Source organism: Microcebus murinus, chromosome 21, assembly GCF_040939455.1.
Source record: "Microcebus murinus isolate Inina chromosome 21, M.murinus_Inina_mat1.0, whole genome shotgun sequence".
In the NCBI taxonomy this organism is placed as follows: domain Eukaryota; kingdom Metazoa; phylum Chordata; class Mammalia; order Primates; family Cheirogaleidae; genus Microcebus; species Microcebus murinus.
Genome location: NC_134124.1, coordinates 38,200,736 through 38,226,785, shown reverse-complemented (window position 1 = coordinate 38,226,785; position 26,050 = coordinate 38,200,736). Strand labels below are relative to the sequence as shown.

Below are 26,050 nucleotides of genomic sequence, written 5' to 3'. Positions count from 1 at the left end.
GTGGTACCATGCAAAATGAGTTTCGTATTTTATTTCCAGAATTAGAATTTACAATAACCATGACATTGACAGATTTGTTAAAGCAAACTAATGTGTTAGTCCTCACTTGCTGGTTCTCTTTCCTTTAATTTACAAATCTTTTAGTGTATTTCTCTAAGGAACTCTCAGACACTCATGGTAGTTACTTAAGAAACAATACAAGTAGGTTAAAACATAATTGGGATTTTTTAAATGTTCTATTTTAAGAAAATATACAGATTAAAACTGCTCTATTATACCATATAAACAATTATGCAGAAATCCTAAAGTTTGACAACATGCCCCATTTGTGAGGCCCCGAGAAAGAGACATTCTTAGTCATTGCTGGTGGGAGTGCAAATAGTGCCAACCTTACAGAGGGGAATTTAGCAATGTCTATCAAAATGTAATCCCCTAAATGTTCTCTATGATAAATTATATATATATTTACTTTTTTTTTTTTTTCCTTTCATGCCCCTCTCCCCTCAGTCCCTGGTAACCTTTATGTTTTCTGTCTATGAATTTACCTCTATTCTGGATATTTCATTGATAAGTAGAATGATAACGATATTTGTCCTTTTGTATCTGGCTTCTTTAACTTAGCATAATGTTTTCAGGATTCATCCCTGCCATGGCATGTATCAGAACTTCATTGCTTTTTATGGCTGAATAGTATTTCTCTGTATGGATTTAGCACATTTTGTTTATCCGTTCACCTGTTGATGGACACTTAGGTTATTTCTTGGCTATTGTGAATAATACTGTTGTGAACATTGGCATAAAAGTATCTATTTGCATGTCTACTTTCAATTTTTTTGGTTATATACCCAAGAGTGGAATTACTGGATCGTATGGTAATTCTGTGTTTGACTTTTTGAGAAACCACCAAACTTTTTCCACATTGGCTGCACCATTTTACGTTCCCACCATCATTGCCCCAAGGATTCCAATTTCACCACATCCTTGTCTATGCTAAGAGTTGTATAGTTTTCACTTTTAAGTTTAGGTCTTTGGTCCATTTTGAGTTCATTTTCGTATAAGATACTGTTTTACCTGTGGATATCGAGTTGTCCCAGTATATACATTTACTTTTAACCCAGCAATCCCACTTCTAGGAATTTATCTTAACGATACATTTGATCCAAAAATATAAAAAGAAATAGCACAAGGCTATTCATTTCAACTGTTTATAATACGCAAAGACTGGGAACAACCCAAATGTCCATCGGGAGGACCATTTGCGTAAACTATAGCACATTTATATAATGAAGTACTGTGGAGCTGACGTAGGAACAAGGGATCACTAGGATATATTGTTAAGTGAAGAGAGCTAGGTAAAGGAAAGTGCACGGTGTGCTGTGGTTTATCTAAAAAGGAGGAAATATAAATATATATTTAATTTTTTTAATGGAAGGATAAACCATAATTTTTTTTAAATGGGATAAAACAGGATGAAGAAAAATGTGAGATTTTGTAGATTTGACTTTGAAACCTTGTCAGAGTATTGCATATTTATAAAGCAAGTTAAATTTTAAAATGTAATTTTTTAAATAGAAATGAAACAACTGAATGCTTATATCAAGTTGGTTATAATCATACAGGGAGAAACTATTTTGAGTAACTTTAAAACAGAGATTTGACTGTTCAGTCCTAATGGGATAGACTTTATGTCATTTGTCTTTTATCACAATAATGCTGCTTAGTGAACTACCCCAAAATTCATGGGTTTTAAACAGCAGCCATAGTGCCTACTAGTCTACAGGTTTTCTTGATGGATGTGCTCACTTTCCTAAGGTGTTCAAGCTGAACATCTATTCTAAGCCTTTAATGCACGCAGAGGAGGCTGAGTTTGGGAAAGGAGAAACCACTTGCCTCTCTGATTAGAATCAGAGAGGACCAGGATGAAAACCCAGACCATTAGGTAACGTGATTCTTCCCAGTTGATGCCCAGAACTCCTTCCTGGTGCTGTGCTGTGGAGTCAGAGAAAAGTTTTCACAAAGGCCTTTCCTTGTTCACTTCTTGACAAATCCACACCCAAAACTAGCACTGCCATCAGGTGTACTTCTCCAGTCATTTATTTATGCACACATGAGGAGCTTTCAGTGAAGACAAGAGAATGGAGGTAGAACGCCTGCCTCTAGAACCTCAACATTCTAATCCGAGATTTGGAATGAGAGTTCAGAGAGGTTTCCTGTCACATGCCATCACTGCTAGCTGAGCGCAGAGTTGGATTCTAAGGTCACATATAAGCCCAGCAAGAGTGATGATATCCACAGCAGCACCTGTGGGGGGGGGGGGGGTGCCGGAAGGGTGGCATGCAAAGCGAGTGTTTGCCGTCACTGACTGGGCAATGTTAACCCTTGGGGTGTGTGATTTTGTGACTCTTGGTTCTCTTTGTTATTCATAGGTTTTTAGTGTTTTTTTTCCCACTTAAAGGAAATTGTCTGAAACTAATAGAACTTCCTTGTTGTTACAGATACGAAGACAAACATGCCTATCATCACATCAGAGAAGTAAGTCATCAACTTTGGCTTTGGTCAAAATAATGGTTTAAATTAGACCTGTTTTTAGGTGGTCTTGTCCACTGTGCCAGTCCAGTCCATACTTTCTCTTCTTTTCTTTTTTTGGTAGTATCCTTGAAAATTATGTCTGAATTTAATGTGGATCAAATCATTTTTGAAATGAATTAAGTTTAGTGTTTGTGTAAATAATACTTTGCTAGTTGAATTCCTTCCAATATATGAATAACTACCCCGTAAAGGTCCTGTTATTAAGTCCTCAGATGCTTAGATTTAGGTTCCAAGCTGGCATCCTGCCCTGTGTGGGCACAGATGGTCCTGTCTCCTTCCTTGCCAGAGACCTTTCCTCATTCATGCCTAAATGTTCCCAGAACATTCTCCCTGACCCCGAAAGCACACACATACTGCCTGGCTGACTGCTGCACCTCCTCAGTCCGTATCACCTCCTGGGTTTCGCTCCTCACCACCATCCCTCTGCTGACCTAAGTGCTCCTTCTCTGGCTCCTGCAGAGGCTGCTTTGGCACACGGCTCTCAAGTCGTCCCTCACCCAGGGGTTTGGACTGTCAGTCCTTGGAGAGCAGGGACCAGGCCATACTCCTCTCTATGGCTGCACACTTTGCAGTCCTTTGGTGAGAGTTTATTAACTACATCTCTATCCATCCCAGACGTTATTGTCCCTATGGTGCAGTTCAGATCACAACTCTTCCATGAAACCTTGTAAAACTAAAATCCACCGTGATTTTTTCCTCTTGCTTCTAGCACGTACCGGCAGCATCCAACAGCTCCTTTTTGGTGACGTGCCCAGTAACCCCATGGCTAGCAGAGTGGCAAGCAGACAGCAGCACCAGGGAGGTCTCAGTGGCCGTAACCCCAGGCTGGGGTCAGGTGGGGTTCTGGCCTGTGGGAGAGGCCTGCTCAGAAGCTGGCAGAGCCCCTGTCCCATGTGGGCTACAGCACAGGTGTATTGCTGCAGCTGAGACCTAGGATTCAGAAACAGCGCAAGCCTGCCCATCCTCATTGGGCTGGCCATAAAGACAGCATGGGGTCAAGCCCGTTTGAGTATGTGGGAGATTCTGGATGGGGAGGTGGCCACCTCCCTGAAGAGTAGCCCTTTGTAAGCACTACAGTGTAGCATTCCAAGAAATTTTATTGATCCTTGTATTAATTTCCTAGGGCTGCCCTAACAAAGTACCACACACTAAATGCCTTAAATAACAGGAATTTATTCTTTCATAGTTCGGGAGGCCAGTCCAAACTCATGTTAGCAGGGCCACACTCCCTCAGAAGGCTCTACAAGAGGATCCTTCCTTGCCTGCCTTCACTTCTGGTGTCTCAGCAATCCTTGGTGTCCCTTGGCTTGTAGATACATCGCTCTAATCTCTGCCTCCATCAGCACGTGGTGTTCTCCCTTGTGTGTCTCTGTCAAAATTTACTCTTTTAAGGACATTAGTCACTACATTGTCATCTTAAGTTGATTGATTCCATTTGCACAGACCCTATTTCCAAATAAGGTCATATTCTTAGGTATTAGGACTTAAACATATTTTTTGGGAGAGGCCACAATTGTCATACGTGTTTTTATTAAATGCAGTCCCGGAGGTTATCCAGCTATTCATTATCCAAGGCCCTGCAGTCACACAGTTGCTCTGGGAAACAAAATGACAATATGAAATACTAACAATAAGCAGGCCTCATATAAACTCAATCTATACTCCCCTCCTTAACGCTTCTGATATGCCTTGTGTTACCCTAGTTGACATTTTTCTTCAAGACTAATCTAACTGCGAGATTCTCATTTTTTAATCGCCTTGCCTGTACTTAGATCACTTTCACTGACTTCATGAATCCTGCATCTTTTTTGCAAGATCCAGATGTTCCATTTGCCATCGATCTGCAGTGAATTTACATTACCATAACAGAGGAAAAAGTGACATAGACTTGACACATAGCGACAGGATAGGAATGCTGCTTAAAGGGGGAGGTGCTTATGTGGGGATTAATTTTTAAAAAGAAATTTTCAGGTTACAGGTCATTTCCCTGTATGAATTTAAGCATGTCTAAAGATGTCATCAGTAAATTCTATCAGCAAATAATATCCACCCCCCCAAAAAATCAATACTTGATTCATTATTTGTTTATATAATCTAAATTCTTTTAAATACAAGAAAAGTATTTAGTTTTGTATTTTAGGCTAATTTTCCAACTGAAATGTTTGTCATAATTGTTTCTTTACTAGTCACTCTAAACTTCTGATTCCTAATTGGCCTTTTTCCAACAATAGCTGTCCTTTGGTGATGAGAACCTTCTGTGTAACCCTTTCTGGACGTGAGCGTCAGGACTCTCTGGTGATGCCTTTTAGGGGGCTGACGCATGTGGGGGTGTGTCCCTGAAGGAGGGGTGCTCGCCACTCTCTTTGTCGTCTTTATTCAGCCAGCATTTACTGGGGGCTGCCTGTGTGTCCAGCATTGAGTTGGTGCTTGGAGATTCGAGAGCGAGAAAAAGATCTAGTTCCTATTCTTGAGGGCTTTACGGCCTAGTGGGAGAGGAGAAGTAAACAGTCGTGCCATGTGTGCAGGTGTCGTGACAGAGGTATCCTCCTCCTCATAGCCAGCAGGCACCAGCTGCTGCAGCGGTGCCAGTTCCCTGTCTGTGTGCTTTACTTGCATTATCCCATTTCATCTTCTCAAGAAACCTTTGAGGATAGGTGCTGTAGTCTTTTCCATCTCATAGATAAGGGGACTCAGTGGTTAACCAGCTTGCCCAAGATTATGTGGGCTCAGCTCCAGAGCCTGAGAGTAGGTAGCACATAGTGAGAACAATAAAATAGCTGTCAGTGCCGGCATCTCCTGAGTATATTCCTGTGCTAGGTGCTGTGTTAATGACGGGTCTGTGTATTCTGTCCGTGAGTCCTCACATCACTCCTGTGAGGTCTGTCTTTAACAGCAAAGAAATGAACCATGAGGGGGTTGTTATGCTCAGGGTCAGGACGTGGACTGAGCAGCCTGGTTCCAGGGCTAAGTGGGCATTAATAAGATGAAGGGCAAGGGTGCTCTGTGCAAATGGGAGCGGTGTGTGCAAGGGCGTAGAAACAGGAGAAGTGCGTATGTTTGCGGGAGGCCGTCCTGTGTCCTCGCTGCCCTGCAGGGCTGTGCTTTTCGCCAGTCATGCTGGTCACGGCTGCCCCTCTTCTGCACGCTCCTCCTCATGCTTTCTGCCTTTTACTTCTCACATTTTTCTCCCTGTGGCTTCTCCAGCGTGTTTGAGGGCGATTTCAGCAGGACTTGGCTGTTTAAGGTGTCGCCAGCCCATGAGAGGATGCCTTCAGTCTCACTCAGAGGCTTGCTTCTCCACGCTCCTGCAGCCATGTCCTCTTTGAGCTTCCTTAGGGATCCTCTGAGATCATGAAGAGGCAGGAATGCAAGCCTGGTTCTGGCATGTGGCAGAAGAGCAGAGAGGCAGAGGGGCCAGTGGGCTCTGCTCAGAGCCGCACAGAAGGGTCAGCTCCAAAACCCTGACCTCCTAAGGCCAGCTCGTCCCCACACCACTACCTCTGCTCTCAGAACAGCTAGTTAAGATGTACGTTTCCATTCATTAACGTGTTATTAATACAATACGTATTCAGTCAAACTGATTTATTTTTCAAGCCACCCCTAAAAATACCCCAATAGTATAGTAGCAAACGTAATATTTAGCACTCCCTATGTTCTATGCACTTCGTATGTCTTGTCTCATTTAATCCTTGCTGCCACCCCAGGAGGTACAGTTATCCCTGGTTTGTAGATGAGTACTGAGCCTTAGGGAGGCAGGGTCATGCAGCTAGAACAAGAACGTGATAGAGAGAGTGCAGGAACCCATGTCTGCCTTGACCGCTCTACCACAAAAGCACAGAGCAGTGCCATGTATCCTCACTTGGCTCTGCATCTTCCGCTCAGAGGAGGAACTGTTGAACCTTTTAATTCAGGGGTTTTACATATTTTGAGTCAAGGAATTTGACAAAGGATGTGGGTCCCTTCCACAGAAAAATATACACTGACACAAAGATTTGTGTTCAAATAAAGGAGACACATGGACCCTATAGAGCCAATGCTTTTTTGATATGAGGAGCTAAGATTCTTTCTAGATGAAAGTCCTTTTAACTGTATGCATGAGTGGCTGTGTCACAGGTAGGAAGACACCCTGCTGTTTTGGGGGCAGCTACATTTGTTTCCTGTTACAAAAATAATACATAACAAGGTCCCTTGAGGTGGTAGTGCTGTTATCCGCATTTTATGTGTGGGGAAGCACAGGGAAGCTAAGTGATTTGCATGTCACACAGGTATAAGTGAGAGAATCAGGGCTGAACACAGAATGTACAATACCACAGTCACTGCATCCTACCCACCTCTCGGCTAATAGGGTAGCCTTGCCAGGTCTTAATCTTCAGGGTACAATTCTTAATATGAAGGAATGCATGCTCATCTCCATATGGGATAAATAGGGTGTGGACAGTTTGGGAGTTCTTAGGAATCAGGGTTAAGCAGCCACAAATCTCTTTTTAGGTATAGCAGACACCAATTTTCTTATTTAATTGTGTGAGATTTGGCAGTTTGTTTATAAACCAAGACATGTTCAATCATCTAAACATAAACATCTAAGGCAAAATAAGGTGAAAAGTAAAATTGCCTCTGCCTTCTCACAAGCCACATGTTGTCTTAGGTGCTTTTCAGAGTAATCACTATATGAAGAGGCAAAAAGTACTTGAGCTTCACATTGTCTTTGGCCTTCTGATCTTTAGATCTCCAATATATGGTAGTTCTTACGTTATGTGAATATATCCCAGCAGCCTTGTTAGGCATGGACACTTTTTCTCTAGGGCAGAATCTTGTTGTCTATAATTTTTTGTAACTTGGGAAGTATTTAGGTGTTGCCTTCAAGTTTTAAAAACTTAACATATGTTAATACTTACTCATTAAAATATATTCTGAAAATTATGTGTAAAAGTTCATTTTTATAATATTGGGAGTGTGTTTGTGTGTGTGTATATATATAAAAAATATTATTTCTTTCCATATTCAGTGAAGAGATTATTAGATGCTGTGAGGAATAGTTATTGAAATTCTCATTTTGCTTTCCACTACTAAACAAAGGCTGTTTATATAATGAATGGACTATCTCTCTGAAAACATTGCGATATCCAAAATATACAATAATACAAATACTGATAAAGGATGGCCATTTTCTCTATTTACCTAAATTACTTGGTCCACTAGTTTTAATTTATGTAAATTTTCATACTTTGTTAAATGGGTGTTAATTTTTTTTTTCAAATCAAGCAAATAAAATATAGTATAAAGAAGAAATATCTTTACCTATATCCACCATTCAGTAAGACTGCAGTAAACATTTTGGCATACCACCTTCCAATCTTTTTATATGTCTTTTTTTGTTGTTTTTACTAACACTGTTTCTGTCTTTCAGGTATCAGCATCGTGTAGAATGGGCAGCAAAGCTCATGTGTAGACAGGGGCAGAATGAGAGTACCGTGCACAGAATCCTTGAGGATTACATAAAACCACTTGAGTATCCTCATATAAATAGAAATGAAGAAGTCCAATTGCCTGATGAGCTCAACTCTGAAATGGTTTCCACCATGGAAGGCACAGCAAGGAGAGAGAAACTTTCTGTGATGAATGGAGACTCTGGACAGTCAGATGCTATGGAGGATCTGAGTAGGCCGTCAGGCTGCCCGCAGGAGGGTTCTGGGCGGGACCCGCCAACGACAGGCAGCTACCACAACCGCGTGGCAGACGAGGACGCACCTCCGCCCCAAGTCTGTTGCTGCAAACCAGATGCTGTCATCCTCCAGCGTGGGCCTCACCCTGAGCATGGCGGCAAACACGCGTGTATCCTCTGTGCGGGGGAGAGAGGGCCTGACCACGAGTATGTGCTTGTGGAGGAAGTGGTGTGTGACAGGAACGAGAGTGAGGATGCCCCAAATGAGGAAGTAAGTAGAAGAAAATAAATGACTTCCTCCAAAGCCATCTGTTTCTGGAGATGCTGGCTCGTAGGGATGCCTGTTACCTGTAGCTGGTGGCTGGCCGGGTGTAAGATCTGAGGGAACCAGCAGGCAAAATCTTTTTTGTTTTTGTTTTTTTTTCTTTTTTTACAATACTAACCCAGCAGCATGTGAATCTTGGGAATTTGTAAGAAAATGTTTATCTTGAAATACAGTTTCTTCTGTGTGACATAAAGTACTTCTATTTGTTCTGTATATGTTTTCTTTCTCTTTAGTTGGTACAAAGAAAGAAACTAATATGCAGAAGAAATCCATATAGGATCTTTGAGTATTTGCAACTCAGCCTAGAAGAGGTATGTTTTCAACATGTTATCACTTCAGCTGTTGGCCTCTGGGCCTGGGTAACATCACATATGTGAACCTACCTCACAGTGTGGTTCTGTTTGTAACTCAGTAATTGAATATTGTAATTCAGTATTGAAATCACCTTGGGCAGCCTCCATATAGGCTTGCTCAGCATTTATTTCCTCATTTCTAAGATAAGTATTTGGGATTTCCCTATGTCATTCCACAGAGGATTCAAAGGGTTTATCTGAGCATTTCTTTTCTCATCAAGATTTCATATTGGCTGGATGTTATGTTAATTTCCACCAGCTTTTTAAAAAATACAGCTTTGTTGAGATGTCATTCACCTAGCATACAATTCATTCATTTAAAGTGTTCAACTCATTGTTTTTTAGTATATCCATGGAATTTCACGAACTTCTTTTTATTTTTTTTTTCAAGAAAATATGAGGCCAGGCAAGGTGGCTCACGCCTGTAATCCTAGCACTCTGGGAGGCCGAGGCGGGCGGATTGCTCAAGGTCAGGAGTTGGAAACCAGCCTGAGCAAGAGTGAGACCCCGTCTCTACTAAAAATAGAAAGAAATTAATTGGCCAACTAAAAATATAGAAAAAAAATTAGCTGGGCATGGTGGCACATGCCTGTAGTCCCAGCTACTCAGGAGGCTAAGGCAGTAGGATTGCTTGAGCCCAGGAGTTTGAGGTTGCTGTGAGGCTGACACCACGGCACTCTAGCCTGGGCAACAAAGTCAGACTCTGTGCCTCTCCCCCCCTCAAAAAAATATGAGAGTACAAACATTTTGGTTGCACTTTATATCTTTGCTTCTCCCTAGCTAGGGTTAAAGGTATGCCCTTCCCCTCCACAATGCTCACCACATCCCTCAGATGTGGGTCTACCCCCCCAACCCCCGAATCCCTGGTGAACACCACCACCATTTGAGCCCCACAGTGTTAATCAGTCAGTACCAATTGATGATGAGTATATGTGGAGTCCAATCTCCCGATCTGTGTCACCTCACTTTGGATAATAGGCTTAAGCTCAATCCAGGATAATGTAAGCGGTGCTAGCTCACTGTCATTTCTTAGAATTGAGTAATATTCCATTGTAAACATATACCAAATTTTAATAATCCACTCATGAATTGACGGACACTTGGGTTGTTTCCACATCCTTGCAATAGTGAATTGTGCTGCCATAAACATTCAGGTGCAAACGTCTTTATTATAGAATGTCTTATGCTCTTTTGGGTAGATGCCTAATAATGCTATTGCTGGATAGAATGGTATTTTCTATTTTTAGCTCCTTGAGGTATCTCCAAATTCTTTTCCACAAAGGTTGCACTAATTTGCAGTCCCACCAGCAGTGTAAGGGTGTTCCTATCTCCACATCCTCGCCAGCATTTGTTGTTTGGGGATTTTTTTGATAAAGGCCAATCTCACTAGGGTTAGGTGATATCTCATTGTGGTTTTGATTTGCATTTCTCTAATGATTAGAGATGTTGAGCATTTTTTTATATGTTCGCTGGCCATTATTCTGTCTTCTTTGGAAAAGTTTCTGTTCATTTCCATTGCCCATTTCTTGATAGGGTTGTTTGATTTTTTCTTGTTAATTCTTTTGAGTTCTAGATAGATTCTTGTTATCAGACCTAGAGAGCAAATATTTTCTCCCATTCTGTAGGTTGTCTATTTGCTCTAATGATAGTTTCCTTGACTGTGCAGAAGTTTTTTAATTAGATCAGATCCCATTTGTTTGTTTTTGTTGCTGTGATGATTGCTTTGGGGGTCTTCTTCAAGAATTCTTTGCCTAGGCTGATGTCTGAAAGGGTCTTCCCAACATCTTCTTCTAGGATTCTTAAGGTTTCATACCTTAGGTTTAAGTCTGTTATCCATCTTGAGTGGATTTTTGTGAAAGGTGAGAGGTAGGGATCCAGATTCATTCTTCTGCATGTAGCTATCCAGTTTTCCCAGCACCATTTATTGAAAAGAGATTCTTTTCCCCAAGGTATATTTTTGGGTGCTTTATCAAAGATTAGGTTACCATATGCAGATGGTTTCATCTCTGGAATCTCAGTCCTGTTCCAAAGATCAGTGCCTCTGTTCTTGTGCAAGTACCAGGCTGATTTGATTATTGTTGCTTTATAGTACAGCTTGAAATCAGGAAGACTGATGCCTTTCACTTTGTTCTTTTTTTACTTAAGATTGCTTTGGCTATACGAGGTTTTTTCTGGTTCCATACAAACTATTTAGTGATTCTACAGGAGGAAATAAATCTATTTACTTAATTAGCCAGTTACTATGTGATCTTAATCATGCATCATAATGTAAAAGGTAGTAAAATCTAGAGTTTCACCAGCATGGTTCTTGGTGTGTATATATAGGTCTCAGGAAGTGCTTATGGAGTGCATCTGTGTTAGTAATTTGATAGCTCTGCCCACAAGAAAGCAATTGTGTCTCCACATTCTGGTCTGTGCTTGCTTCCTTACAGAGAGGCCAGTGATACAAAACATAGACTTTCAGAGCAGGAAAGGATATGTGGAATTATTTATCTCTTCATTTTACAAATGAGACAGCTTAGTCTACCATGACATACTATAGCTGGTATCTATGTGTGACAATTTAATTTGAACTAATTAAAATTGAATAAAATTCAAAATTTCATTTCTCAGTTGCACCAGCCACATTTCAAACACTGAGTAGCCGCGTGTGGCCAGTGGCTACTGTTGGACAGCACGCACGTGAAACATGCCCAGCATTGCGAAGAGCTCTATCAGACAGCACTGTTGGTACCTGTTCTCTAGGGGTTTGACCTCTCAGAGCCTCAGTCAGATTTATTCTCTATAAAGTGGGGGCTATCCAACACCTCCTTCTTAGGATAATGCTCTGGAAATTAAATAACGTGTGTAATGGGTTCAGTGCAGTGCCTGGTTTATAGTAAATGCTTAGTAAATGTTAGTGCCTGCTATTTTTGTCATTATTATTACTTGCAAAAGCTATATGGTAGGCCAGGCACAGTGGCTCACGCCTAAAATCCTAGTGCTCTGGGAGGCCAAGGCAGGAGGATCACACAAGGTCAGGAGTTCAAAACCAGCCTGAGCAAGAGCAAGACCCCATCTCTACTAAAAATAGAAATTAATTGGCCAACTAAAAATATATAGAAAAAATTAGCCGGGCATGGTGGCGCATGCCTATAGTCCCAGCTACTCGGGAGGCTGAGGCAGAAGGATTGCTTGAGTCCAGGAGTTTGAGGTTGCTGTGAGCTAGGCTGATGCCAGGGCACTCTAGCCCGGGCAACAGAGTGAGACTCTGTCTTAAAAAAAAAAAAAAAAAATCTATATAGTAGCTTGTTGAAACTCTCTCTTTTATAATCAAAAAAATATCCACTGGATACTTACTGTGTGCCAAGCACTGAGCTGAGTATTAGCAATACAGAAATAAACAGAATATGACTTCAGTCCTAAAGATAGCCCAGAAATCATTACAGTTCAATGGAATGGGCACAATGTGGCATATGAGTTGTGTCAGTCTTTTTTTTTTTTTTTTTTGAGACAGCCTGAGCAAGAGCGAGACCCCGTCTCTACTAAAAAAGAAAAAAAATAGAAAGAAATTAATTGGCCAACTAAAAATATATAGAAAGAAAAATTAGCCGGGCATGTTGGCGCATGCCTGTAATCCCAGCTACTTGGGAGGCTGACGGAGGATCGCTTAATCCCAGGAGTTTGAGGTTGCTATGAGCTAGGCTGATGCCATAGCACTGTAGCCTGGGCAAGAGAGTGAGACTCTGTCTCAAAAAAAAAAAAAGCTGCAGCTGTCTGGTGTCTGGTGCCTCCTCTTGAACACCCCGTGAGGAAAGGCAAGAGTAATAGGAGATGAAGTTGCTTTGCGTTCTTGAAAGTTGTTTGGTGCCTGAGAACGTTCCAGAGACTTGTCACAGAAGTTTTCAAGGAGCATACAGTTAAACCTAGCTCTACTTCTCAGTTCTATTTTGGCATATTTACTTCAAATGAATCACCCATGTTTGGCACACGACTTGTACAGCTTATATTTTGGTCAGGAACGGGGGCATTCGTTAGAGCTGGAATGCGGTCTCGCCCCTGCTTGGCAATACACAGCAGCTCTCCCGAGGGATGGAGAATAATAATGCCACAGTTGACTTGACTTAAAGATCTGCTCAGCACTGACAAGAAACTTTTGGTCTTTGACCAAAATTTGGATGTGCAACCTGGTAGGGGTGTTTTCATGCCTCTACCATGACTCATTCAGAACGGACACTGACATTTTGACAGAGTAACTGAAGAGCTGCGAATTGCAGTTACCCAGTTATTTCTGAAGAGCTCGTCTCTGTCCTGCATCTGCACCCTTCCATAGACAAGCACACACACGCCAACGCTCATATGCTTTTTAATTAACAAGCTCCAGTGAATTTTCTACATGAAGAAAAGGAGTATGCCAGGTTGGGGTGACTACGGTGAGCTGGCTGAGGACTCACCATGCGCCTGACAGTGTGGCAGTCTATTCTCACAAATGCTGCTTCCTCTCATGCCCCAGGCTCTTTCCATTTTGTACCCCAACCTCTCTTTTTTCCATGTTCCCCGCCCCTAGTGTCTATAATACATATTCCAAGTCTCAGTATCCAGTGATGAGAGTATCTAAGGTTTTTCATTAGAGATTTTTGGTTACTTTTTGCTGCTATGTTGATTGTGACTGGCTTCTCCACCCCCTACCCCGCCCCATAGGTCAGTGACTTTCCATATGTCTGAAGTTGTGAAAGCTATCTGTAGACTTAGACTGTGAGACAGAGTTTGAGTCTATTTAGCAAAAATATATACTTACATCAGCACCTTTTGAATAAGGTTGTAAAGACTACTCTAATTTTTCTCCATAAATATATTCTGCTTAATTGTATAATCAGACACATAGGAAACTTCAGGTGAACTGCTGTGAGGATCTGGTTTAAAAAGCCTTTGTGTGCTGGTGGGAAGGAAGAAAAGGACCTTAGTTTTGCTGTTTTCTTCAACGTCCAATATAGTTCCTGGCACATATTGACTATAACAGGTGCTCAGTCTGTTCCTGCTTTTATTTCCTTCCTGGTGGCACATACATACTTTCTCTAAATTATTGATAAGGATCATAAAAATTGATCTTTTACTTAAATAGTGGAAGTATTACACAGTGACTAGGTCTTTCATGCACAGTAACTAGAATAATGTAAGTGGAATGTGCTTTCTTCTAGGTGGAGCTATAATTCAGGCATGCTGGAAGGCATTTTCCACATCCAACATCTCCCTTACCTCTGCTTTTAGCCAATGACATTTAAACCTGTACCCTTCGTGAACCAGACATGGTGATGATTTACTGTTCACTCCGTATGGGTATTCATTTCAGGGATAATTAGATTGCTAGGCCAGTGAGCTAATTTGTTCCATTGCTTCTTAGAGATCTGTTATGGAGATTTGTTTCTCCATTACAGTGTTTGTGGGCCCTAACTACATTTAACAATGTGGTGTTTCAAACCATCATTAAACTCATCCCTTCCTCTTACTAGTATTAGAAAAGTAAAAACTTACTAATGAGATCTCAGAGAACATAATTGCCAAACCTCAGTAGACCTTCCCAGTCTACTGATGATTTAATTCTAAATAAAACCAATTCAATTGAATTAAGATCCTCTCCATCTGTAATAAGTACCTAATAGCAGTTGCATAAATTTCATAAAAGCCATCATCATTTTATTTATATATTTTTCTTTTTTTTATTTCAGCATATTGTGGGGGTACAAATGTTAAGGTTACATATATTGCCCATGCCCCCCTCCCACCTCGAGTCAGAGCTTCAAGTGTGACCATCCCCCAGACATTGCACATCTTACTCATTATGTTTGTATGTGCCCATCCCCTCCTCCCTCCTCCCACCTGCCTGACACCCAATAAATGTTTTTCCTATATGTCCACTTAGGTGTTGATCCGTTAATACCAATTTGCTGGTGAGTACATGTGGTGCTTGTTTTTCCATTCTTGAGATACTTCACTTAGTAAAATGGGTTCCAGCTCTATCCATGAAAATACAAGAGGTGCTATATCATCATTATTTCTTAAAGCTGAATAATACTCCATGGTATACATATACCACATTTTATTAATCCACTCATGTATTGATGGGCACTTGGGTTGTTTCCACAACTTTGCGATTGTGAATTGTGCTGCTATAAACATTCGAGTGCAGGTGTCTTTTTTGTAGAGTGTCATTTGATCTTTTGGGTAGATGCCCAGTAGTGGAATTGCTGGATCAAATGGTAGATCTACTTGTATCGCTTTAAGGTGTCTCCATATTGCTTTCCACAGAGGTTGCACTAGTTTGCAGAGTACAGGAGCACTCCTGCAGCAGTGTAGGAGTGTTCCTATCTCTACGCATCCATGCCAACATTTATTGTTTGGGGACTTTTTGATAAAGGCCATTCTGACTGGAGATAAGTGATATCTCATTGCAGTTTTGATTTGCATTTCCCTGATGAGTAGAGATGTTGAGCATTTTTTCATGTTTGTTGGCCATTATTCGGCCGTCTTTTGAAAAATTTCTGTTCATGTCCTTTGCCCACTTTTTTTTTTTTTTTCTTTTTTTTCTTGCTTTCTCTTCTTGCCCACTTTTTGATAGGGTTGTTTGATTTTTTTCTGGCTGATTTTCCTGAGTTCTAAACAAATTCTAGTTATCAGCCCTTTATCGGATGTGTAGCTTGTGAAAATTTTCTCCCATTCTGTGGGTTGTCTGTTTGCTCTCTTGACAGTTTATTTGGCTGTGCAGAAGCTTTTTAATTTGATCAGGTCCCATTTATTCATTTTTGTTGCTGCTGTGATTGCCTTTGGGGTCTTCTTCATAAATTCTTTGCCTAGGCCAATGTCTAGAAGAGTATTTCCAATGTTTTCCTCTAGAATTCCAATAGTTTCACACCTAAGGTTCAAGTCTGTTACCCAGTGTGAGTTGATTTTTGTGAGAGGTGAAGGTGTGGGTCCTGTTTCAGTCTTCTACATGTGGCTATCCAGTTTTCCCAGCACCATTTATTGGCCATCATCATTTTAGTCAAATAAAAATGAGGTATTGTTCATTCATTCTTGGGGAAATGTATATTTGCTGATAATGAAAAGACATCAGCTTCTGAAAAACTTACATCTTAGCAGATATCAAGAAAGAATCTCTTATCAGGCAAGGATTGGATTGAACTTTTTTCCAAGCTATGCTATCCAAGTGGTTATTAGAAAGAGAAGGAAACTAAAATTGAGCATTTAGACACTTTGCATAGCTTATTAAATCTTAGGAGATTTAACCTTATGAAATCTTTATGAGATCTTATCAAATCTTTAAGAAAGCAGTATCATTCCCATTGTATAGATGAAGCACAGAGAATTGAAGTGATACTTCCAAGGCCCTAGCTAATAGTGAAGAGTTGAACCCAGGTCTGCCAGATCTCAAACTTTACTCTTCATCTTACACTATTCGGAAACAAGAAGTGCAAATTGTGACAAGATGAAAGGGACTCAGCCATTTGAGGAAACAATTTTGTCTTTTCCACTGCACCTTGTGGCTACTGTCTGTCGTCCACCTGAAAAACAACAGCATACTTTATTAATAAGTAGAGGGTGATGGGAAGAAAAATGTCAAAGTAAGGTCATTGGCTACATGGCAGAGCTGTCAGCCGATGTGAAAGAAGTAGGATGTAAGTGTTGGCGCTGAGGAGAGGCTAGCGGAGTCAGGTGCAGAGACCTGCTGTCGGGTGGCTCCCGCTGTTTGGGTTTAAGCCAAGGGCAGGATCTGGGGACCTGTCTTTATTCTTTGAGCACAATCATTGAGCACCCCCAATGTGCTAGACCCTCTTCTAGGCCAAAAGAACAGCAGGCAGAGGTTCTACTCTGCAGAATTCACGTTTTAGTTGGAGAAACACGTGAGAAAGATATTTTGAGACAAAAATAAGTGCTCTGAAGATGTCAGGATGGGAGTTACTTTGGGCAGTCAGGGGAGAACACTCTAAGCAATGACGTTTGAGTCTGAGGCAGAACATGCTGGATAGTGGTACTACAACTATGGAGGCAAAGACAGGAATAAGCTTAGTGCATTCAGGGGACAGAAATGCAACCAGATGGCTAAAGAGAGTGGTGGTCAGATCATTCAGGGACCTGGAGCTGGTAGCAAGTAACTGGATTTTATTCTAAGGGCAGTAAAAGCATTTTGGAGGGTTTTAATCGAGGAAGTAACATGATCTTCACATGCTAAGAAGATGAATCTGGACGCTGTGGAGAGAGGGATGCAGAGGGCTAAGAATGGGGAGGCTGTCACAGGCTGGAAGGAAGCCACCACCAGCTGAGACCAGGGTGGCAATGGGGACAAGTGGAATAGCAGGTGACCACTTTCATCTCCAGAGAAGCTCTAGATGTGGGTAAAATAAAGCAGTATTGCATTAAACCACTGTACTCTCTTACAGATTATAAAGGAGCATCTTTATGTGGACTGTGTCAGTGTTTACCAAATTATAAATTAAAACAAAAATTGAGTGTTTAACACATTTATAAATAATGATAAACCCATTACATCTCGACATAAATAATATTTCTTACAAAAAATAACTACATTTTCTAAAACGAAAATTCAGTGAGAATGACTTTGTTTTTCATTTTTACAAATTACTTTAAGGTCTGGCTTCCTAGAAGCCACCTAGACTCTCACATCTGCTTCTGGCTTCTGTCTTTTGTGCTGTCACACACCTTGTAGCCACTGGAGAGAATGAGCATGAACGGAACAGATAACACTAATATTATGAAATAGTTTTGACCTTGAGACCTCCTGCAAGGGCCCTGGGGGCCCCAGGATCCCCAGGCCACCCTTTGAGAACCACTGCTGTGAAGAGAAATATCCTAAGATGGCCAGGCAGAGAATGACGGGGGGTGGATTTGGACAGTTTCTGAGGGATCATTAAGGTGTTAGCTTCTAGGTAGCTTGTGCTGTCTTTTGTTCCTGTGTGTGTGCTGGGCTGGGGCAGTGGACAGGGAGGCACATGCTGAGTAAGCATGTTTGTCCAGACCTTGCTGTTGCACAGAAGCGTGACAGGGAGGGGACCGCGTTTCTGCTGCCATGCTACACGAGAGGACCCTTATCTGTGCCTGCTGGCAGCAGCAACAAGAGCAGAAGCAGAGTATTTGTTGTTTAGTTGTAAATCTAATCTTTCACCCTCATATGTGAAAAGAAAAGCGCCCTGCTTTACTACTAGCTACCATTTAGTCTCTACCAACTACACGCCAGTCTCGTGGGCGTCTCTTCAGTGGTGTCCGTCATCTGCGCAACTGAGTCGGGCAGAGCCAGCAACATGTGGCTCTTTGGATGGTATCAGTATCTGGCAGCATATTTTTATCAGAAAGGTATTTTTAGTTCCATTTAAATGTGATTTTATTCAACTAAGGCTGGCTTTGTCATTGCTCCAGCATCCCCCATACAGAAAAACATGTTACTGTATAATGAAGTCAGTGCGGACACAGAGTTACAGAAAACCACTTTACAGCAAGGACTACTGAGAAACTCACATTGTGCCATGTGAGCAAAATCTGTACTGCCCTATACTTTTCACAGATTTTTTTCAATATGTATATTTAGTTTAATATGGTTATTTAATTTTACAGAGGGAAATCTAGTGAGTAGATGTTTCCATTGTTATTATAGCCAAGGTGGATGGATCACTCAAGGTCAGGAGTTCAAAACCAGCCTGAGCAAGAATAAGACCCCATTTCTACTAAAAATAGAAAGAAATTAATTGGCCAATTAAAATATATAGAAAAATTTAGCCGAGCATAGTGGTGCGTGCCTATAGTCCCAGCTACTTGGGAGGCTGAGGCAGTAGGATCACTTGAGCCCAGAACTTTGAGGTTGCTGTGAGCTAGGCCGATGCCACGGCACTCTAGCCTGAGCAACAGAGTGAGACTCTGTCTCTCATATATATATATATATATATATATATATATATATTTCTTCAGTTACATAGTTTTTTAGGGGAAAAAATACTTTATGGGAAAATTTGTACAAGTGGTTTGTTTTTACTGATTTAAGCTAGTTTGTAACATTCATATTTTCTTAGATGTTTTTATCTTTGAGATTTGAATGAACCATTTAAGTTAGAAATGTCTGACCATTTTGATGATTTAAGAAATTAGTTTGTATATGAGGTGACGATGGGAAGAAAAATCAATCTGTAAAATAATTTCTCAAGAATGTGGAACTACTACTAATGAACATTCTCTGCTTGCTCTGTTTTTAGGCCTTCTTCCTGGTCTATGCCTTGGGATGTCTAAGTATCTACTATGAAAAGGTAAGATGCTTTGTTTAGATACAATCCACTTAAAATTTCCCTGATGTTAAAAGCAGGTTGGGCTGGGCATGGTGGCTTATGCCTGTACCCAGTGCTTTGGGAGGCTGAGATGGGAGGATTGCTTCAGGCCAGGAGTTTGAGACCAGCCTGGGCAGCATAGCAAGAGCCATCCCTACAAAAAATGTATATGTATTTTAGCTGGGCATCATCTGGGTGCCTATAGTCCCAGCTACTCAGGAGGCTGAGGCAGGAGGATTGCTTGAGTCCAGGAATTCAAGCCTGCAGTTAGCTGTGATCACACCACTGTACACCAGCTTGGGTGACAGAGCTAGACTATATCTCAAAAAAAAACAAGTTGTACTGATTTGTATAGGATTTATTAGTACAAATGTTCTTCTGCTGAATAAAATAGAAATTGAATTTTTTCTCCGAGTTTTGGCTTTGAGTCCTGAATTGGGACTGTTTGAGCAAAAGGCAGCTTTGACTCCCTTTAGATTACATTTCATTCCTAGAGACTAGAAGTGTCATATCTTATACTGTATAATGATCAGGAAATCTGTGTCCAGGCAGTATTAAAAATTAACAACAAAAATACAAGCTACCGACATTTGGCACCTACTTTGGTAAAGGTTGTGTGTTAGGCACTTTACATGCAGTATTTCTAATCCTTGCCTCCAGCTGGTAAGAATTTTACAGATAAGGTAACTGAGGCTCAGAGAAAATAAGTAACTCACTGAAGGTCACACAGCCAGTCTGGTTAGAATTAGTATTTGAATGCACATCCTGGTAACTCCAGTGCCCATGATTTTGTGGTTTTATATGGCAGCTTGCTGCCTTTAGAAAAAAGGTATTGATACCATGGCTTGCTTCCAGGCAGAGGAGCTGGGGGGCTGAGGACACAGGGAAGAGGGAGATGTTTAACTGGATACTTTTTGTATGTTTTTAATTTAAAATCATGTGAATATAATACCTATTCAAAATAATTGAAATAAAATTACAGAGCTAAACAGAACAGTAAGTGGAACAGAGAAAGTATATTTTATTTGGTTATTGATATAGCACATAATTTTATCATTCATCAAATTCTGATTGCATAAATCTTGCTCATGGTGTTCCAGTGGTTTGGAAGCGGCTGTCTGCCTGATGAGCAACTCAGATTCCCACATGGCGGCCCTGCTCAGCCACACCCTGCCTCCTCTCAATCTGATGGATTCTTTTTGTGCCATCAGATAACAAATTCTCTAGTTTCAAAGGCTAAATGGAGCATTTTTTTTTCCAAACTTTTTATTACAAAATTATTTTTGGCTTTTCTGAATGTGGCCTGACATAGAGTAGCTACTCATTAAGGGTCCATAAAATGTTGGAATGTGCTATCCTCCAGCTTTGGTGGCTTATTACACTTGAGCCCACAGGCACATTTTAGTTCCTCTGCCCAGAATGTTCTCCCCAGCCCACCACCACCTCCTCCAATACCCCCTCCCCCCTTTCCCTTGGCTGCTTCTCGTTGCCTCTTCTAAGTCCTCTGGAGCAGTGCCGTCCACTAGAAGTATGATGGGAGCCTTGGACAGGAGCCACATGTATCATTGTGGATTTTTGGTACTCACCTAAAGTTTCAAAAAAGAAAAGCAGATGATGTAAGATGTCTGTAATGAATGGGAAAAGAAAAAGAAATAAGCGATGAAATTATTTTAATAATATATTCATAGTTTATTTAATCAAAAATATCTAAAATTATTGAGATAGTTTACATTCTTTTTCTTTCATGCCAAGTTGGAATTCAGTGTGCCCCCCTCTCAGTTGGGACAAGCCATGGATAGCTGGCAGCTACCACATTGGACAGTGCAGGGCTGGATCTTCTAGGGAAATGCCTCTGTTGGGGGAACTGTATTTTCTTGTTCACTGCTTCAGTTCTATACTTGGCATAGATGTTGACGCGCTGGCTGACTGCTGAATGAATATGTGCATAACAATGCCTTTTTCAAAAATAACTTTAGGAGCCTTTAACGATAATGAAGCTCTGGAAAGCTTTCTCTGTAGTTCAGCCCACATTCAGGACGACCTACATGGCTTACCACTACTTCCGAAGCAAAGGCTGGGTGCCCAAAGTGGGACTCAAGTACGGGACAGATTTATGTAAGTAATTTAACAGGGTCTGCATCAAGTTCACCCTAGAAAATCAAACTGGTCATAGGTGCTGTTGCCAGCTTTCGTGAGAATGTGATAACCACTACACTACGGAAACCAGACGCTTCTCGTGAGAAAATGTGTCCTCCTCTGGGCTTAGGTAAGAATATTGGGTAGTTGGAGTGGGATGAAAGGTAAGTCCAGAAAGAGAAAAGGTGGTCTAGGGGGAAAGCCTCGGAGTAGAAGCTTACAGCCCCAGTTCAGACTTCCCTTCTTGTTTGCTCTGTTATCTTAGAAAAAGATTCTAAATACCTGAGTACCATCGACAGTAGGTACTGCCCCACCTCCCAAATGGCTGGGACTATTTTAGATTAAAAGAGACTGCAGTGGGTTTGGTGGGTTTAATGGCAGCCCCCAGAAAGAAATGTCCTACTCCCTGGTAACTGTGAATATGACCTTATTTGGAAAAAGGGTCTTTGCAAATATCCTTAAGGATCTTGAAACAATATCATCAGCCAGGTGGGCTCTAAATCCAATGACAAGTTCCTTACGAGACAAAGGCAGAGGGAGATTTGACACAAAGAGGCACTGTGACCACAGAGGCAGACACTGGAGGGTGCAGGGGCAGGAGGATTGTTTGAGCTCTGGAGTTAGAGGCTACTGTGCATGGTGATTGTGCCTGTGAATGGCCATTGCACTGCAGCCTTGGCAAGGTAGCAACACCCTGTCTCTAAAAAAATAAAGTAGTCCCTGTATATTCTTATTTTGTTTTTCATAACATTGACCTTTTTTGAAGAGACTTACAGTATATTCCCCGTTCTAGATACGTCTGATCAGTCCTCATGATCAGACTCAAGCTCAGTGTTCTTTTGGCACACACACAGGTAATGTGTGTGCTTATTATACCACGTCAGGAGCTACGTGGTCCCAGCTTGTCCTACTGTCGATGGTACTCAGTTCAATCATCTGACTAAGGTTATTTTTGTCAATATCTGTTGTAAAATTACATTTTTTTCTCTTATAATAAGTTGTACGGTGATACTGTAAATAGCTGGTTTCCCAATAATTATAATGGTTGTCTGAATTAATTATCGTACTAATCATTATTTTCTAATTCTGTCATTTCTCTATCTGGTATTCATCTGTAAGAAAGAGCTTTTCCTTGTTCTTTCAGACCTTATTTTTTCTGTTTATTTACTTTTTAGAAATGATGTCTCATTGTGTTGTCCAGGCGAAATCTTCAGCCTCCTGAGTAGCTGGGATTATAAGCTCACACAACCTCAGCAGCTCAGACCTTATTTTAAATGCCCCATATTTTTCAGACTTTTGAAGCTTTCATCTTTCTACTTAGGCATTTTTGTAAAACAATTCCATTTTTCCCCCTTACTACACTGTCGTTACACAGTCACCCACCATATAACAATGCTTTGGTCAAGCTTGAACCACGTGTACGATGGTGGTCCCATAGATGATAGTGGAGCTGGAGGAACTGAAAAGTTCCTATTGCCTAGTGAGGTGGTAGCCATCAGAACGTCTTAGTGCAGCATTGCTCACGTGTCTGTGGTGATGCTAGTGTAAGCAGTTGTATAAAAGTCTAGCACATACAATCATGTACAGCAGTGATCCCCAGCCTTTTTAGCACCAGGGACTGTTTCATGGAAGACAGTTTTTCCATGGGTTGGGGGTGGGGGGCACGGTTTCAGGATGACTCAAGTGTGTTACGTTTCTTATGCAGTCACACCTCTCTGCTAAAGATAATCTGTATTTGCAGCCGCACCCCAGCGCTAGCATCACCGCCTCCGCTCCCCCTCAGATCATTGGGCGTTAGGTTCTAATAAGGAGCACAACCTAGATCCTGCACAGGCGCAGTAGACAGTAGGGTGTGTGCTCCTGTGGGAATCTAATGTCACCGCTGATCGGACAGGAAGCGGAGCTTATGTATATCATGTTTGCACAATGATGAAATCACCTGATGATGCACTTCCCAGAATGTATGCCAACATTAAGTAATACATGACTGTAATTAACATTGTTATAGGTAACTTTTTGGGTCTTTACTATATGCCAGACACTGTACTAATACTTCTGCCTTCATTATGACCCCATTTTTCCTAAGGAAATTGAGGTGCAGAGAGTTGCCACGTGATCTTGGCGTTACTGAGACTTGAACTTGAGCCTGGCTGATGCCAGTGTTCATCTTTAACTTCTCAGCTGTGCCAGTGTCACGTCCATCGCCAGAAATTTCCTGACTTGTGGATGTGAGCTGCTTCCCAGCTGTGTAATGCTCCAGATGCATATTGGATTGAAGATGTGTATTTGATCACAAGTGATGACATTTGAGGGCTAGAAAATATCTTAATTTCCCCTAATGGATTTATTTTAGAATTTTGGGAACTGAGGCTCAGAGAAGTTAATAACTTGCCCAAAGACACACAACTTGGAAAGGCAGAGATTGGGCAGGAAACAACTCATGAGTTCACTTTCATTCAAGTATGTGGTTTCCTTCCTCTTCACTGCATCTTACAAAGCTGGGAATTGTGCCCGGGCACAGTGGCTCATGCCTGTAATCCTAGCACTCTGGAAGGCTGAGGCAGGAGGATCACTTGAGGTCAGGAGTTTGAGACCAGCCTGAGCAAGAACAAGACCCCATCTCTACTAAAAATAGAAAAAATTAGCTAGGCAACTAAAAATAGAAACAAACAAAAAATAGCACCCATAGTGACGTGCACCTGTAGTCCCAGCTACTCGGGAGGCTGAGGCAGGAGGATCACTTAAACCCAGGAGTTTGAGGTTGCTTGTGAGCTAGAGTTTGAGGTTGCTGTGAGCTAGGCTGATGCCATGGCACTCTAGCCTGGCCAATAGAGCAAGAGTCTGTCTCAAAAAAAAAAAAAATTGGGGAATTGTATGTTTTGGGTATTTCCTTAAATTTGTGCCACAGTAAATTTGAGCTGACTTGCAGAATACTTTAAATACAATTTAAATAGGAAATAGAATAAGTAAGGAAACATGAATGTGGAAAATATAGACTAGCAAGCAAGACTAAGTGAAGGGTTACTATGTTGTCTTTGGGGTCCTATGCTGTTACTAAAATCATCTATAAATTTGGCACTGATCATCCTGAGCCAAAGGGAAATGCAATTAGCTACAGGATTGATATGTCCAAAAGGAAAATGATACCATTTCCTCAAGGGAAACAAAATTTGTCCTTGAACTTTTCTGTTTGGGTTTAGCACAAAGGACAGCTAAGAGTTTACAGATGTGATCATATGTTAGTTACAGTAATTCCCATAGCTGTAGTTAGTCTCAGGGGCTTAACAGAGTTCATTTTTGTTCATGTGAAATGAAAAATATGTGTCTCTGATTGGTGGGTGCTTCTTTCTTGTGACTCGTGGTCTTCAAGATGTGGCCTCCAAGGTCACCTTCAAAAAGGAACAAGCACAGGCTTTGTGCACAGGAGGGTTTTATGAGCCAACCTGGTGGTGTCACACAACACACAGCCATGCCTGCTGCTTGGGAGACTGAGAGATGTGGTTGGCCACATGCCCAGGAGGAGAAAGTGGTGAATTTAACAAACCGGTGACCAGTCTCTGCCACAGATCATGTGCCGCCAAAGGGCTCCCCTGAAGATCAGAGTCCCTGGCCCAGCCAGGCTCCTTCATCGAGAGGCTCTTCTAGACCTCCACAGACTGAATTGATCCACCTCCTTCAAGTCCCCAATAGTACAGCAGACTGATATCTGAATGGCATATATGGTGATAGGACTTTTTTTTTAACCTACTTGACTTTGATTTTCTTAAAAATAGTTGTGAGCCTTGTTCATCTCTAGCATCAACATCTATCACAGTACCCAGCCAGACAGAGTAGCCACTTGAACGCTTTGAATTACATCGATTTGAAATGAGTAACAAAATGTTGGTCCGCATCATATGAACTTCACTCTTGATATGATCCTCACTCTTACCCTGGAGAATGTGAGGCAAGAGACAAGACAGGCTTCACTTGTACCTGACTTTGGAATTCACTTGTAGGTTGGGGCAAGGATGTGAGGGTCTTGGCAACAGATTTGCTTTACCAATTGCACTGTTTCAGGGAAAAAAATAGACTGGATTTTAAAAATAAACCACAGGGCATATTGCAGATTAACTTCACACAGGTGAATGGATGTTTGCCTCCCTTTGGAGAAGGAAAAAAAAATAAGTAATACAGTAAGCTTTTGATTTTGAGTGGTTATACGTTTTCTTCTTTTTTCTTTTCTTCTTCACAGTGCTGTATCGGAAAGGCCCTCCATTTTACCACGCAAGGTTTGGAGTGATTTTTAAATAAATCAGTGGCTTAAAGGGACATGGGGAAATTTCTGGCTTTCTATTTAATTTTCAGTGCCATAGAAACAGAAGTCATAGTCCTCCTGGGCAGATAGGGATAGATGCTATATGTCTACTAATCCACTAACACTGCTACTCTATACATAGGATGATATATATAGGTTATGATAATATGTGTTTTAGTGTTAAACATTGAGTTAATCTATGTAGTAATTGTTCATCTTCATTTCTGTGGGTATTAGTGTCTAAACAGTTAACTGAATTTACAGCTTTCATGTTGGGAAAAATACTTCTGTTCCTTTTTGTTAAAATCAGGCTGAAAGTTTATAACTTAAAAATATGAATTTTGCATTAATATTTTCTCAGCAATCTAGGGGATTTTAGATCAG

General features: G+C 41.2%; 1 protein-coding gene across 10 annotated transcripts in view; it reads left to right on the top strand.

The window, feature by feature from the left end:
* The window catches only part of TSEN2 (tRNA splicing endonuclease subunit 2), a 44,169-nt gene that overhangs the window by 8,717 nt on the left and 9,402 nt on the right, over positions 1-26,050 (top strand). For 7 of the 10 annotated variants that reach the window (XR_001159376.2, XM_012785278.3, XM_075996316.1 and 4 more), the window contains 6 exons: positions 2,496-2,532; positions 7,997-8,522; positions 8,810-8,887; positions 19,165-19,215; positions 21,210-21,348; positions 25,604-25,640. Coding sequence is in view for 8 of the 10 variants with exons in the window: in XM_012785278.3 (XP_012640732.1) it covers positions 2,496-2,532; positions 7,997-8,522; positions 8,810-8,887; positions 19,165-19,215; positions 21,210-21,348; positions 25,604-25,640 (868 nt within the window). In the remaining 2 variants the exon portion in view is untranslated. The remainder of the gene's footprint in view (positions 1-2,495; positions 2,533-7,996; positions 8,523-8,809; positions 8,888-19,164; positions 19,216-21,209; positions 21,349-25,603; positions 25,641-26,050) is intronic. The other 3 variants (XM_075996318.1, XM_075996319.1, XR_012914018.1) reach the window with 2 other exon arrangements.